Here is a 14,924-nt window from a genome sequence, read left to right as displayed (position 1 = left end):
GGGCCGTTAGTGGCGCCACCGCTGCCCACCGGGAGCACTGACCTGCGGAGCGCCGCCGGCCCGGCCCGGGCGGGAGGAAGGACAGCAGGAGGAGGAGGAGGAGCGCGGCCACGGAGAGCGCGGCCGGGGCCACGAACCGGGACAGCGCCGGGGCCACCGGGACCGCCACCATGGCCCGGAGACACCGCCACCATGGCCCAGGGACAGCGCGGGGACACGGGCTGGGACCTGGGATTGGCCGCGGGGAGCGCTGTAATGGGATCGGGGCGACGGGATCGGCTGTAATGGGATCGCCCGTTAGGGGATCAGGGTAACGGGATCGGTGTAAGGGGATCGGCTGTGACGGGGTCGCTGTAATGGGATCGGAGTGACGGGATCGGTGTAATGGGATAGGCTGTAACGGGATCGGCTGTAATGGGATCGCCCGTTAGGGGATCAGGGTAACGGGATCGGTGTAATGGGATCGCTCGTTATGGGATCGCCGGTTATGGGATCAGCTGTAATGGGATCGGCTGTTATGGGATAGGCTGTAAAAGTTTTGGATGTAGGGACCAGCTGTAACAGGACCGACCATAGGGGCATACTTGGAATGGGATCAGCTGTAACGGGATCGACTGTGATAGGATCGGTAGTAGGGACTCACACACAGAGTGACCCCTCCATAGGCTCACAGCCCCCACAGGATGGCCCCCTATAGGGTCAGAGGCCCCAGAGAATGACCCCCCACCACAGAGTGACCCCTGTAGGGTCACCCCCCGGTCCAGGGTGGCCCCTCCTTTCTGGCTGCCCCCTTGGACCTTCCAGCCGCCAGGGGACGCTCTCCGCTTCCAGCAATGTGCGGCTCGCTCGCCTGCTCTGGCGGCACTTCCGGCAGCGCTGCCGCCGCTCACTTCCGCTTCCGCCGCCTCCTCCTCGCTGCCGCCGCGGAGACCGGGAGAGCCGCGCGCGCTCGGGAGGCTTCCGGTTCCATTTCCGCTTCCGGTGCGGCGGCCGGGCCGGCTGAGGCAAGAGAAGCGGCGGCGGCTCCGGACTCTGCTCCGCTCCCGGACCGCGCTCCTCCCTCTCCCGCTGCCTTCACACCGGACTCCGCCGCCGCCGGGCCTTTTCCCGTGCCAGGTCCTGCCGCTGCCCGGGGCCGAGGCGGCGGCGCTGCCCCCCATGAGGATGGAGGCCCGGGAGGCGGCGCGGGCCCGGCCTGGCCCGGCCTTCAAGGGTTTCGGCGCCGAGAGCAAGGTGCGGAGCGGGGGGCCGCGGGGCCGGGGCGTTCCCAGGCTCCGTTTCCACCGGGCCGGAGCCGCCACAACTCCTTCCCTCACGGAACCACGGCGGGATTTGGGCGGGAAGCGGATTTGGGAATATTCGGGACAATTCCCCCATCCCAGGAAATCCTAGGGCACTTCCAGCCGCGGTTTCTCTGGGGAAACCCAGCCTGGAAACCTCAGAAGTCAAATCCCAATCCCGGTTTTGGGAATTCCCCGTTCCCGGCGTGGGAATTCCGCCTGGAATGTGCCAGGAATGGGGAGCCCAAGTGTGGGATCCACCGCGGGTCCGGAGCTGCGAAATTCAGGATTTTCCCAGCAGTTTTTGCGTTCTTGCTGCTCCATAAATTCTCTCCACAAAATATGGGAGTTGTAACCTTTAAAAGTTGGGAATTTGGGGAGTTTGGGGAGCTGTGATGGGTAGGAATTGCAAACCTTAGGAACTGTAAATTTGGGGAATTATTAATTTTAGGAATTGTGAAGTCCTGCCACCATATCCAACCAACCCTGGGAACACCCTAACCTTTTCCCTGTAATTTTCCTGGATTCTTCCCTGGCATTTTCCCACTTCTAAGCAAAATATTGGAATTTTTCCCATTATTTTTTTTTTCCCCAGTTTTTCCTCCCCAAACTCAGCAGCTTCTCCTGCCCTGCTGGGAACTCCTCCTGCTCCCTCAGCTTCACCCCAGGTGAGTTTTCCCTCTGGAATTTTGGATTTGGGGATGTTTTCCCTGAAAACAACCCCTGGAGAAGGGGAAAATTTGGGTTTTTCTGGGAACTCCCAGAACTCCCAGTGTTTTTCCCCTCAGAAATTCCTGAAAGATTCCCAGGAGCCAACGGGCAGTGGAGGAGCTCCAAGCCCAGGGTGAGCCGAGGCTCCTTCCTGGAGACCCGTAAAAATTCCAGGTGGGTGCAGCAGATCTCAGATTTCCAGGTTTGGTTGATATTTTTCAGGGGGTTTAGTTGGGATTTTGGAGTTTTGTGATTTGACAATTTTTTGAGGTGGTTTTATTTTGGGGATTTTTTGATGGTTTTAATTTCTTTTTTGGGGGATTTTTTGGTAGGTTTAATTTGGGATTTTGGTTATTGGGGAGGATTTTTTGGTAGGGATTTGGATTTTTTTTTTTTTTTTTAATTTTATTTGGGATTTTGAAGCAGGGGGGATTTGGGGAATTTAATTGGGGGGGTTTGGGTTTTTGTTTTTTGTTTTTGTGTGTGATTTTTTGGGGCTTTATTTGGAATTTGGGGCCTTTCATTTCTCCTTCCGTGCAACCTTTTGCGATTTTATTCGGGATTTTAAACTGATTTTCAGGATTTACAACAAACCCGCGGTGTTTTTCCCTCTTCTAGCGGGAACCCCAGCACTTTTGGGGGAAAATCCGCCCTCCATGGAGCCTCCTTCCCCCTGAAGCCGGCCCCGAGCCCCTCCTGGAGCCGCCGCAGCCCCAAGAAGGCCCCGCGGCGCTTCCTGAGCGCGGCCGAGGAGGTGACGGGGAAACCCTGGGGGATCCCAGGGGATGGTGGGGTTGGGGTGTCCGGGCAGGGCTGGGAATGGAAATCCTGAGAAATCCTGGGGATTTGTGGGGTTGGGGTGTTCCAGCAGAGCTGGGGGCACATCTGGGGTTAAACACCAAATTCTTGGGGTTTTCCAGCCCTAAATCCCATTTTTTTGGGGGTTTTTCTCAGCATTGCCTTCATGGGATTCCACCAGATCCCTGAATTTGGGGGGAATCCCTGGGATCAGTGAATTCCAGGGTTTTGAGAAGAGTTTTTTCCGTGATCTTTCCCTGCAGACGGTGCGGGAGGAGGAGCGGGAGATTTACCGGCAGCTGTTGCAGATGGTGACCGGGAAGAGATTCTCCAGCTGCAAACCCTCCCCGCTGCTCCCCTTCCACCTGTGAGTCGGGAGCATCCCAAAAAATCCCTGCAAACCTGCCCCAGTTCCCAAAGAACCTCAAAATCCCTGCTCGAATCCCAAAAAACCCTCTGCAAATCCCTGAAAATCATCAGAGACCCTGCCCAAATCCCAAAGAACCCTGCCCAAATCCCAAACCTCTCCAAAACCTCCTTCCTAACCCCCCCCAAAAAATCTAAATCCTCTCCCAAATCTCAAATTTCCAGTCTTTTCCCAGGAATTTCCCTAACTGGGTGTTTTGATTTTTTGTTTTTGCAGCTCCCGCTGTCCCCGTTCTGGCCCCTCCCTGCCCCAGGAGGCTCCCAGGGATGATCCCGAGGCACCAGAAATTCACAAAATTCCGGCTCCTGTTCCACATTCCCCAGAGCCACCCCAGAATTCCCAAAATCCCCCCCTGGGCCCCTCTCCAGGGTTTCCTGGGGAGTTCCAGCCCCGGAATTCCGCGGCCCCACAGCAGCGGGATGAGGAGCCAGGAGCTGAGGCACAGAGTGAAGGTAAAGATTCCTGAGAATTCCAGGAAAATAACCCCTAAACCGCCAAAATCTCGAATAAAACAAGACCACAAATAAAACCCCCAAAAAATCTGAAATTCACTAAAAAAAAAAAAAAAAAAAACCAAACAAAAAAAAAAAAAAAAAAAAAAAAAAACAAAAAACTCCCCAAGAAAGTCCCAAAGAAAATACCCCCAAAAATCCCCCGAATCCCAAACAAAATGAAACCAAATCCCAAATAACCCCAAACTCTGGGAAAGGGATTTAAATTCTGTGGCCAATCTGGAGTATTTATTCAGGATTGGGAAATATTTGGGGTAGGAATCAAGGGGGACAGAAATCCAGGAATTTTTCCCATTTTTAGGGTCAGATTCTGTCATTTTGCTCAAGGTCAAGGATTCCAGAACTCCAGCTCCAAGGTAAGGGGTGCGAAATGGGGGGATTTGGGGAATTTTTAGGGACACAGGGAGGTGATAATGAAGAGAGACAGAGTGAGAATTTGGGAAATGAGGGAATTCTGGGGAAATTCCACTATTTTTGGTCACTTCCAACCCTCCTTTCTCTCTCTTTCCAGCCTCCCCTTTTTCCAGGCCGAGCTATGGATCAAAGAGCTGTGAGTTAATATTCCCTGCTGGCTTTTCCTGGGATTTTTGGGGTGGAAAAACCAAAATCCTGATTTTTTAAATCAATTTGTCCATGAAAATTTTGTTTTTTCTAGGACCAGTGTCTACGATTCACGAGCCAGAGAGAGGTGGAGGCAAATAGAGGAGCAGAAAGCTTTGGCCCTGCAGCTCCAGAGCCAGGTGAGAATTACACGGAAAAACACCCTGGACTGGGACAGTTAGGGAAAAACAGTTGGAAAACAGGAAAAATCAACTTTTTTAGGCCTTTTTTCTTCTCAATCCTGGGATAAACAGCAAGGAAAAGAGGGAATATTGTCTCACATTGGAAACTACAGGAAATTTTGTCACTGGGAGGGTGGTCAGGGCTTGGAAAAGGAGTCAGAATCCAGGGAAATGGGGGAAAATGCAGCTGTGGTCCTTGGGGACAGGCCTGGGTGGCTCTGTAAAGGTTTAATTCCGTAATCCTGGAGGTTTATCCCAGTTTCATCAATCCCAGCCGCTCCTTGTCCCTCTCTGTGCCTCTGCAGCGGCTGCAGGAGCAGGAGCGCTCGGTGCAGGACCTGGTGGATCTGCACCTGCGCGTGCCCCTGGAGAAGGAGATCCCGGTGGCCGTGGGGCCCGAGGGGCCGGAGCGCACCCGCCCCGGCCAGGCCGACGACGACTTCCCCGAGATCACCGAGGTGGGGCTGCGGCCCGGGGGCTCGGGGCGCAGGGATGGGGCCTGAGCCCTCCTCATGGTGAAACTGTGGCTCAGGAATCAGTTTGGTGTTAAACCCTTGGGGATTTGGGGCAGAAAAAGCAGGAATTCTACCTCATCTGAGGCAGACCAGTTCAGGGAATTCCTGGGATTTAGGGATTTGGGGTCAGTTCAGGGAATTCACTTCAGGGAACTCCTGGGGTTTGGGCATGGGGATGGAGCCCTGCACCCTCCTCCTGGTGAATTTATGGCTCAAGGGACAATTGGGCATTAAACCCTTGGGTATTTGGGGTCAGGAAAAGCAGGAATTCTACCTGCCCTTTCGCCAGGAAATGGAGAAGGAAATCAAGAGCCTTTTCCGAGGAGGGAACCAGGACGAGGTGCTGAGCGAGGCTTTCCGCCTGACCATCACCAGGAAGGACATCCAGACCCTCAACAACCTCAACTGGCTCAACGACGAGGTGAGAGCCAAATAATTCCCGTTTCCCACCCGTTTCCAGCAGCTTGGGAGGGGAAAATGGTCGGGTTGGGTTGGGTTGGGTGCTCGGAGGGGGTTTGTGGGTTGGGATTCCACCCTGGACTGATAAATCTGTGGGGGAAGCTCCGCAAAATAAAAATAATTGAATTTATGTGGGGAATTAATGATAGTGGGAGGGTGGGATTGGTGTGAACAGGGGAAACAATAAGTAAATCTAAACACAGACCTAAATAAAGGCAAATTCCTAAACATGCTTGAGTTTCTCTGGAACGTTTTATTACAATGGAGCTACTGCAAACCCCCCTGGGTTTTTTGAAGATTTTAATGCAAATCTTCTTTTTGGGGGTTTATTCCCTAACTTTACACAACGCCACAAATCCAGACGCCATAATAAAATAAATTAAAATCTACTAAAAAAAAAATCAAAAACCTGGTCTGTTTTCCCTTTTTTTTTCCCTAGATTATAAATTTCTACATGAATTTGCTGATGGAGAGGAGCAAGGACAAGGATTTGCCTGCAGTCCATGCCTTCAACACCTTTTTCTTCACCAAATTAAAGACTGCAGGGTACCAAGCTGTGAAAAGATGGACAAAAAAAGTGGATATTTTCTCTGTGGATCTGCTCCTGGTGCCCATCCACCTGGGAGTGCACTGGTGCCTGGCCGTGAGTGCCTGAATTATCCCAAAAAATCTTCAGTTTGGGATTTAGGGCCCAAATTTTGTTGGTTTTGGGTGGCGCTGAAGGGAAAAATTTGTGTTTGTGTCTCAAATCTGAGTTTAAAGGGAAATACAAAGGTAGGACCAGCTTTTTGTGGGGTTTTTAGTACTTAAATTCAGCCTGGAGGTCATTTTAGGGAATTTATTCCCTTGAGAAGATCTGATTTCCTCGTTCCCACCAACTGCCGGTGCCACAGGATCTTGTTAAAGAGATTTAGGCCACAGATATTTCACTTTTCCCCTTCCTTTGTCCCATCCCCTGCCCTGGCTCCTGGGATATTGCAGGGGTTTTCAGCTCCTTTAGCAAAAGCCTCCTTAATTTATTAATTCCTGCTTGAATTGTTAATTCCATGGAAAAGAGGTAATTTCCAGCGAAAATGGCATGGGAATGGGGAGGGAAAACACTGAAAACCACCTAGATCTGGCCCTTGAGAGATGGGGCAAAACTGTTGTAAACCGTCGGAGGAATAATAGTAACAACAATAATAATAATAATAACAACAATAATGGCTCATTTAGACATTCAGGGATTAAAAACACAGCAGGAAACGGGGATTTTTGGGGGAAATCCTCCTGTGGTGTGAAGTACCCTGCATTGTTTTTGCAAGAAAAGCATTCCTGATTTTTTTCCCATTTTAAGGAATTTTTCTCTGTGCAGGTCGTGGATTTCAGGAAAAAAACCATCACCTACTATGATTCCATGGGAGGGATCAACAGTGAGGCCTGCAGGATCCTGCTGTGAGTGAAATCCCTTCCCTGGCAAAATCCCACTCCTGCTTCCCCAGCCTTGGAAACTCCAACTTTACCCATTTTTGGGCTTTTTGGGGGTCATTTTTGGGCCCTTTTAGGGTCATTCTTAGGTCCCTTTAGGGACCCTTTAGGGTCATTTTATGGGGGCTCCTTTAGGGTCATTTTTGCTCCCTTTTTCAGGCTCATTCTCCTTTTCCAGGACATGAAAAATTTCTTCTCTTCCCTGGAATTCTCTCCCTGTTTTCTCCCCATGGGATTTCGGCCTCTCCTGATCCAATTTTAGATTTTTTGGGGGGATTGATTTGTGAATCCCAACCCTGAATCCCTTTGGGAACAGCCACACAGAGCAGAATCTCAGAATTGCCATTTTCCCATGAATTCCAGCTTTTCCTGCTCCTTTTCCCACAGGCAGTACCTGAAACAGGAAAGTTTGGATAAGAAAAGGAAGGAATTCGATACCAATGGATGGGCCCTGCTGAGCAAGAAGAGCCAGGTTTGGACAGCCCAGAATTCCCAAAGAATTCAGCATTTCCTTGGATTCCCAGCCCTTTTTGGGCCCCTTTTCCCCCAGGGAAGAAAAGGAGGGAACAAATCCCAATCCTTGGGAGAGGAAATTTTCCACAGGGGAAGGGTTTGGGTGGGATGTGGGCAAGGTGGGAATGCAAAAAATCCCGGAATTCTGGGGCCTTCTCCCAGATTTCACTGGGATTTTGGGGTTTTTCCTGGCCTTGGGGGTTTGGGGGCTGAGGGAAGGGGGAATGTGGGAATTTGGGAATGCTGATTCCTGTTTTCTCCGCAGGAGATCCCGCAGCAGATGAACGGCAGCGACTGCGGGATGTTCGCCTGCCGCTACGCCGAGTGCATCTCCAAGGACAAGCCCATCAACTTCACCCAGGTACCCCGGGGCTGCAAAGGAAACAAATTCCACAATTCCCATCCTACAGACCCCGAAATTCCAGCGGGATTTGGGGGAACATCCAGCATCCCTCACCCAACCCAAGGAATCCCCACCTTATTTCCCCCCCACTCCATGGAATTGTCCCCAAATCCCTGTCCCAAGTCCCTGAAGCTCCCAAGTCCCAGTGCCAGGGAAAATCCCAAATATTCCCCCCAAAATCTGGGACGAATCCCCCCATTCCTCCCCAAAATTCCAAGGAATTCCTGGGTAATTCCCAACCTCCAGGAATATCCCACATCCCTCCTCCAGCATTTCCAGATCCCAACACTCCCAAATTCCCTCAGGTCCGGGACCCCCCAGGGCCAGGAAAACCCCAAACTCGCCACAATCCCAGCGAAATCTGGGATGAATTCCCCCATTTTTTGCCTGAATCCCCAGAAATTCCCAGTTTTTTCCCTCCATTCCCACAATCCCAAAGCCCCAAATTTCCCCCTTCCCCATTATTTTCCATGGGGAAAAAAGCCTGAATCTGCCCCTGGATGAGCAAACCTGACCAAAATTCCTGTTTTTTCCCATTTCCCCCCCCAAAATTCCCAAAGCAACACATGCCCTACTTCCGGAAGAGGATGGCCTGGGAAATCCTGCACAGGAAGCTCCTCTGATGCCAGAAAAATCCTGAAATTCCACAGATTTGGATCAGAAGAATCCCAGGATTCTCCTGGGGACGCAGCCAAGGAACTCCGGGTCCTGCTCCTCCCAACCCCTCCCGCATTCGGGGGGAATAGAAAAGTTTGGAAGCACAGTTGGGATTCTTTGGAGTTTCTTTCCCTCTTTTTGAGATTCCAGGATGGATTTTCCCGCTTTTCCGTCTGCTGGGATGGGGAAATTTGGGAATTTTGGGCTTTTTGGAGCTGGATTTTTGGGAAAAGGGAGGAGCCTCCGTGGATTTGGGTTGGGAAAATCTGGATTTGGGAAAAGCAGGGGAAAGGTTTGGTTCTGGAGGGAATTTTTGGGGATCATTCCCATTTTTTCCACCTCATTCCTAAATTTTGTGGATTTTATCCATAGGAGAACTTGGATTGGAATCCCTGGGAATAATTCCTGCTTAAATCCCATTTTTTCTTCCCAACTTCCCACTTTTGGGTGATTTTTCCAGGATTAAGCTTTGGAATGCCAAAATTCCTCTGGATTTACACCCAGACTTTGCTTTTCCAAGGGATAAATCCCAAAACCTGAGCAAAATCTGGGATTTTTGGTGAATTTTTGGTAATTTTCCCTTCCTTTTCAGGCTGCTTCATCCCAGCAGCTCCTGTTGCTTTTTCCAGTTGCTTTTCCCACTTTTTCCATGAAAAAATCCTCCCAAACAGCAGGAACTGCAGAACCATGGGAAAAGCCCCAAAATCCTGGAATTCCTTCAATTTTTCCCAAACAATACCCAGGATTTATTTGGGGAGCTTTTCCCACCCCTTTCCCTGGATTAATTTATTCCCAAATTTTTTGGACCTTCCCAAGCCTCTAGATTTGCTCTTCCTGGTGGAAAAGACGATTTTTAATAAGAAAAGTGGGGGAAAATCCCAAGTTTTTGTATTTTCCCTCTCCTGCAGGAGCTGGGAATTTTTTCTATTTTTCCCGAGCTGGGAGATGAAGTTTTGTACCAAATTCCCGAATTTTTGGAGCCCCTTTTCCCAGTTTTTCCCAGCCCTTCGTGTCCCTTTGGATCCCAAACTCCCTCCCCTGTTTTATACCAGATTCATTTCCTACTTTTTTTATCTTTTAATGAAATTAAAGATCTGAAAAAAAAAACAAACTGGAATTGAGGAATTTTCCTGCTTTTTATGCTAGATAAGAACACATTTTAATTACGCGATTATAAATATGCGATCAATTTAATTTTTTTTTTTGCCAGCTCCTCATGTGCCAGGTGACATTGTTCAGATGCAGTTGTACATTTATTTATTTGTCTGTCTCCATTCCTGTCCACAGTGGGAATCTCTGGAAAAGGGTTTGGAGTTCGTCCTCAGCTGAAGAAATCAGAGAAAGCGCCCAAAATCCTGGGAAAAATGCCCCATAATCCAGGGAAAATGACCCAAAATCTGGGGGAATGCCGCAAAACCCATCAGAAAATTACCCCGAATTCCCCAGGAACCCCCTCAAACCCCCTCCAGGTGACAAAGGTCCCTTCACTTGCCTCCACCCCCCCCCAGATCCGCTGCTATTTTTACAAAACTTCCCAGAAAAATCTGGGATTTGGGATGAAAGCTCCCTCTGTAGGGCCGTGGCTGGGCCCGGCAGCGGCGGGGCCGCGCTGGGCTCCTCTCCGGGAATCCCAGGATCCCAAAAAAGTCCGGGACACGGAGCCCCCGTCCCCCGCGTGCTGCCCGGGCAGGGCACCCCGAAAACCGGGAAAATGGCCCAAAATCCCGGGAAAGTGCCCCAAATCACAAAAAGATGCCCCCAAAACAGGGGATGCCTGTGCCAAAATCAGACACAAATGCCCCAAATGCAGGAAAAATGTCCCAAAATCTGAGAAAGATTCCCCATAATTCAGGGCTGGGACTCCAAATTCTGAGCTGGGAGACCCCACAGTTCAGAGCTGCCCCTCAAAGCCTTCAATATTAGGTCACTTTGGGTAATTTTAGGTCATTTTTGACCCAAATCCAGCCAGGTCTGAGCTACCCCCCACCACCCCCCCAAACCCAAATTTGGTCATTTTGGGGTCATTTTGGGGTAATTTTTAATCCCAAACCCCAAGCAGGGCACTTTAACCCTCCAAACACCAATTTTAGGGTCATTTTGGAATAACTACAGGTAATTTTAGGGTAATTTGGGGTAATTTTTCACCCCAGACCCTCCAGATCAGGGCTACTTCCCCCAAACCCCAATTTTGGGGTGATTTGGGGCCATTTTTACCCCCAAACTGGGGCAGGGTCCTCACACTCCAAGAGCCTCCTGATCCTAATTCCTCCTAACGACCCCGACCCCATTAATCCCCCACAGGCTTGAGCCCTCATTCATTAATTAATTAACCCACAGCCCTGCTGGGCTTTTTTTCTGGTTTTGCCCAAAAGCAAAAAAAAAAATCCCAAAAAAAACCCCAAAAATCCCAAAAAAATCCCCGAACCTGATCTCCCTTCAAACCCTGGGACCCTCCGCCCAGCCCCCATCAAAAATCTCTTTTAGGGTTGGGGGTTTTTTGGGATTTTGGGTGTTTTTGGTGGTTTTTAATTTTTTTTTTTCCCCTGGATTTATTTATTTTTTGGGATTTTTCCGGTTCTGGGACACAGGGGCGGCTTTGTCCCCGTGGCTTTTGGGGCCCTGGCTCGGTGCCACCCCAAATAGGGATTTTTTGGGATGGGGGGATGGGAGAATTCGCCATCAAAGGATCCAAAATCCCGGCGGTTTTTTCACCTCTTCCTCGCTCCAGACAGGAGAAAAAAAAAAAGGAAATTTTTAGGGTTTGGAGTTGGATGAAAATCCTGAATTTCAGGCATTTAGGGGGCAAAAACTCCCAAGTTTTGGGGGGAGATCCTAAAAAATCAAAGTGTGGAGTGACCCCCTGTAACATAGAGTGACCCCCGAGGGAAAAAACTGGGAATTCCAGGGGAAAAATCAGCTTTGGGAATGGGAAAAATCCTTTAAGGGACACCAAAAAATCCCAAAGTATCCCTCAAACCCTTTCATCCAATTCCTAGCATTTCACCCCAAATACCCCAGAACTAAAAACCACACAAAAAATACCCCCAAAATATTTAAAAAATATTTTTTAATACACAAGAATATTTTAAAATGCACCAAAAAAAAAATTTTAAATAGCCCCAAAATATACAAATGCACACAAAAATCTTTTAAAAATTCCAAGCAATATTTGAAAAATACACAAATATTATAAAAATATTCAATAAATAAAAAAGGCCCCAGAAAAAATAAAAATGATACACAAAAATACCCTAAAAATGCACAGAAAATAACAAAAAAAATTAAAAATACCAAAAACTGCAAAAAAAAAAAAAAAAAAAAAAAGCAACACCCACCCTAATAAGAACATTAAAAACTAAAAAATAAAATAAATCAAAATAAATCAAAATAGCCCCCAAAAAATCCCCGGTGAGGCCCTGAGCACCCTCCCCCCCTGCTCCCTGAAAGGATCCCTTTGTACCTTTCCCAAAAAATCGCCTTTTCATCCCAAAAAAGGGGGAGGAGGGAAAGGAGGAGGAGGAGGAAGAGGCCGTGTGAGGGGGGAAGGCTTTGACCTCATCCCACAAAAATTCCCGGATTTTTCCCCCATTTCGGGCCCCTTCCCACCTTTCCAGGGGGAAAAGGGACAAAGGGGCTCTGTGTGACAAAACCCCAAAAATGGGATGAAAAAGGAAATTTTGGGGATTTTCCCACCAGGAAAAGGAGGGGAAGGGAAAACCCTAAATGGAAAAAAGGAATTTGGGATTTTTGGGGTTTTTAGGGTTTAAAAGCAAATTTTTGTCCCTACAATTAATTTTTTAGGGGGCAAATTCGCCCCAAAATCAGGTTTTCTGTAAGGCTTGGGGTCTTCAAAATTGCTCTTTTCACATGAATCCGCTGCAAAATTGGGGATTTGGGGAGTTTTGCATCCCCTAAAAAAATCAATTAGAGACTCAAAAAAGGATATCATTTTTATATTATTAAATATTAATTTTTAATAGGAAATGTCATGGAATAATTGAAAATATGGAGTGAAATAGCTGTGAAATTAGGAGGAAAAAGTAAAAACTGGGAGTTTTAGGTGGAGACAAAGATCTTTTTTCTGCTCCTCAATCCCAAAAGGATCCTAGGGAATATTTGGGGCCAGATCTGAGGTTATTGCAAGGTGCCAGAGGGAAAAAAATGGAAACTGGGGAGTTTTTGTGTTGAAAAAAGCCCTTTTAGAAGGGAAAAATAAATTCCTGGCTCATGCCCCCGTGAAGGAACTCCCTCTCTGGGTTTGGGGTTTTCATGGGATTGGGTGGTTTGGGAAAGTGGGAAAAATCGGGAGGGAAATGGGGGGGGGGAAGTGGGGGGAAATTTGGGTAAAAATGGGGTGGGAAAGGAGCAGAAATTAGGGGAAATGGGAATTAAAATGGGGTAAAAATGGGGCAGAAATGAGGTTTATATCAGATGAAAATGGGGAAAAATTTGGGTTAAAATGGGACAAAAACGGAGTAAAATGGGGCAGAAATGGAGGGAGCTAAGAGCCAAATGAGACAGAAATAGGTCAAAAATGGAGTAAAATTGGGGGAAATTAGGGGTAAAAATGGGGGGAAATAGGATAAAAATGGGGGGGGGGAATGGGGGAAAATGGTAAAAACTGAATTCCCCTTCCACTCTCAGAGTAATTTTGAGCCTAAATTGGGGGATTTGGGGCATTTGGGGAATTTGGGGTGAGAAAATTGAGTCCCAAATCCATCGGGACGGGGCCGGTGACGCTCGCGGGTGGTGGCACCGGGGTGGGGACAGCCAGGATCCCGTGGGGACATTGGGGCGGTGCCACCCCTGGGCCGGTTCGGTCCCAAACCACGCCCCCCGCTCTGCCCCCCACGCCCCCTCCCGGTGTCCCCTCCTGTCCCCGGCTCTGGAGAGGCCGTCAGGGGCCGGGGGCTGGGAAACTGGGGGGCCCGGCCTTACCTCTGTCCCCGCCACTTCCACCGGTGCCACCAGTGCCACCAGTGCCACTGTCGGCTGTCACCGGTGTCACCAGTGCCACCAGTGCCACTGTCGGCTGTCACCGGTGTCACCAGTGCCACCAGTGCCACCTGTGCCACCGGCGCGACCGCGCTCCGAGGAGGGCGGGAGGCGATGTCCTCACCCCGCTGTCCCCACCCCGCTTTTGGGGGAGTTTTTGGGGGATGTGGGGAGGGTTCAGGGGGATTTGGGCTCTTCCCCGTCCCCGTCCCGGCTCTGTCACCCTGGGGACAGCAGCGGAGCCGCCCCCAAATTTGGGGAGGGGTCGGGCAGCCCCTCCCTGGCGCTTTGATTCATTCCCAAATTTTCTGTTCCATCGGAAAGCGGCGGCTGCAGCCAAGGCCTGGCCCCGGTCCCGGCCAGATCCGGCCACGCCGAGCGCTCTTCCACCTGCTGGGGCTGGAACACCCAAATCCCCCCAATCGCCCCCAAAACTCCTCCCAAACCCCTCCAAATCCCGCCCCAAAAAATCCCCCCAACCTCCCCCAGAATCTCCCCCAAAACTCCCTCAAACCTCCCTTAAATTCCCCCCAAAACCCCTCAAATCCCCCCCCCCTCCAAATCCTGCCCTAACTCCCAAAAACTTGGGGGAGTTTTCTGGAGCATTTGGGGGAATTTGGGGAAGGGGAAGGGGATGGTCCCTATCCAGGCTGGGCAATCTGGGGGTGGGTCTGCGCTGGGTTTGGGGTCGGGGAGGTTTCCCCGTGTCCCCCCGTTGGTCCCACAATTGGCGCCGGGAATTCCGCCGGGAATGGGGACAGCGAAAGGGGGAGGGGTCGCGCTGGGCCCGAGGGGGCCCCGGAGGGGGGCGGGGATTCGGGGACACCGCGAGGGAGGCGGGGGAGGACGGAGCTGGGGGGGGGGGGGTCCCATCCCGGGGCGGGGTCGGGGGTATCCCGGTTTTCCCAGGACCCGGGAATGGGATGGGGATGGGGTGGGAAAATGGGATGGGAAAGTGGGATGGGATGGAGTAAAAATGGGATGGGAAAATGGGATGGGATGGGATGGGATGGGATGGGATGGGATGGGATGGGATGGGATGGGATGGGATGGGCTGCGCCGCCTCACCCCCCGCATCCCCCCAAACCCTACATCCCCCAGACCCCACAGCCCCCAAACCCCACAGCCCCCAGACCCCACAGCCCCCAGACCCCACAGCCCCCCTGAGCCCGGGTCCCTCCGCCCGCTCTGGCCCCGGTGGTCGCCGGGGGAGGGCTCGGGGGGCCCGAGGAGGGCTCGGGAGGGCCGGCCCCGCTCGGGGGCCGGGGGAGGGTCCGGAGCCACCGGGGGAAGGTCCGGGGGGCCCGGCGGGGCCGGCCCGGCTCGGATTACAGCTCCGGGGGGCGGCGGGGCCGGGACTTAAACGGGGCCGCGGGGCCGAGCGGGCACTGCCGGCCCCGGGCGC

General features: G+C 51.0%; 1 protein-coding gene across 1 annotated transcript; it reads left to right on the top strand.

The window, feature by feature from the left end:
• Positions 1–841: 841 nt before the first annotated feature.
• Positions 842–9,635, top strand: SENP1 (SUMO specific peptidase 1). Its single transcript, XM_036400007.2, has 16 exons — positions 842–1,233; positions 1,876–1,948; positions 2,069–2,165; positions 2,610–2,745; positions 3,053–3,156; positions 3,433–3,668; positions 4,030–4,084; positions 4,240–4,278; positions 4,384–4,468; positions 4,816–4,968; positions 5,315–5,446; positions 5,924–6,127; positions 6,839–6,918; positions 7,339–7,423; positions 7,730–7,825; positions 8,428–9,635. The coding sequence occupies exons 1-16, from the start codon at positions 1,159–1,161 to the stop codon at positions 8,488–8,490; spliced, it is 1,713 nt and encodes a 570-aa protein (XP_036255900.1). The 5' UTR covers positions 842–1,158; the 3' UTR covers positions 8,491–9,635.
• Positions 9,636–14,924: the final 5,289 nt, after the last annotated feature.

Source organism: Molothrus ater, chromosome 30 (assembly GCF_012460135.2).
Source record: "Molothrus ater isolate BHLD 08-10-18 breed brown headed cowbird chromosome 30, BPBGC_Mater_1.1, whole genome shotgun sequence".
Lineage (NCBI taxonomy): Eukaryota > Metazoa > Chordata > Aves > Passeriformes > Icteridae > Molothrus > Molothrus ater.
The sequence above is the reverse complement of the archived record's forward strand: the minus strand, read 5'-3'. Positions and strand labels throughout refer to the sequence as shown.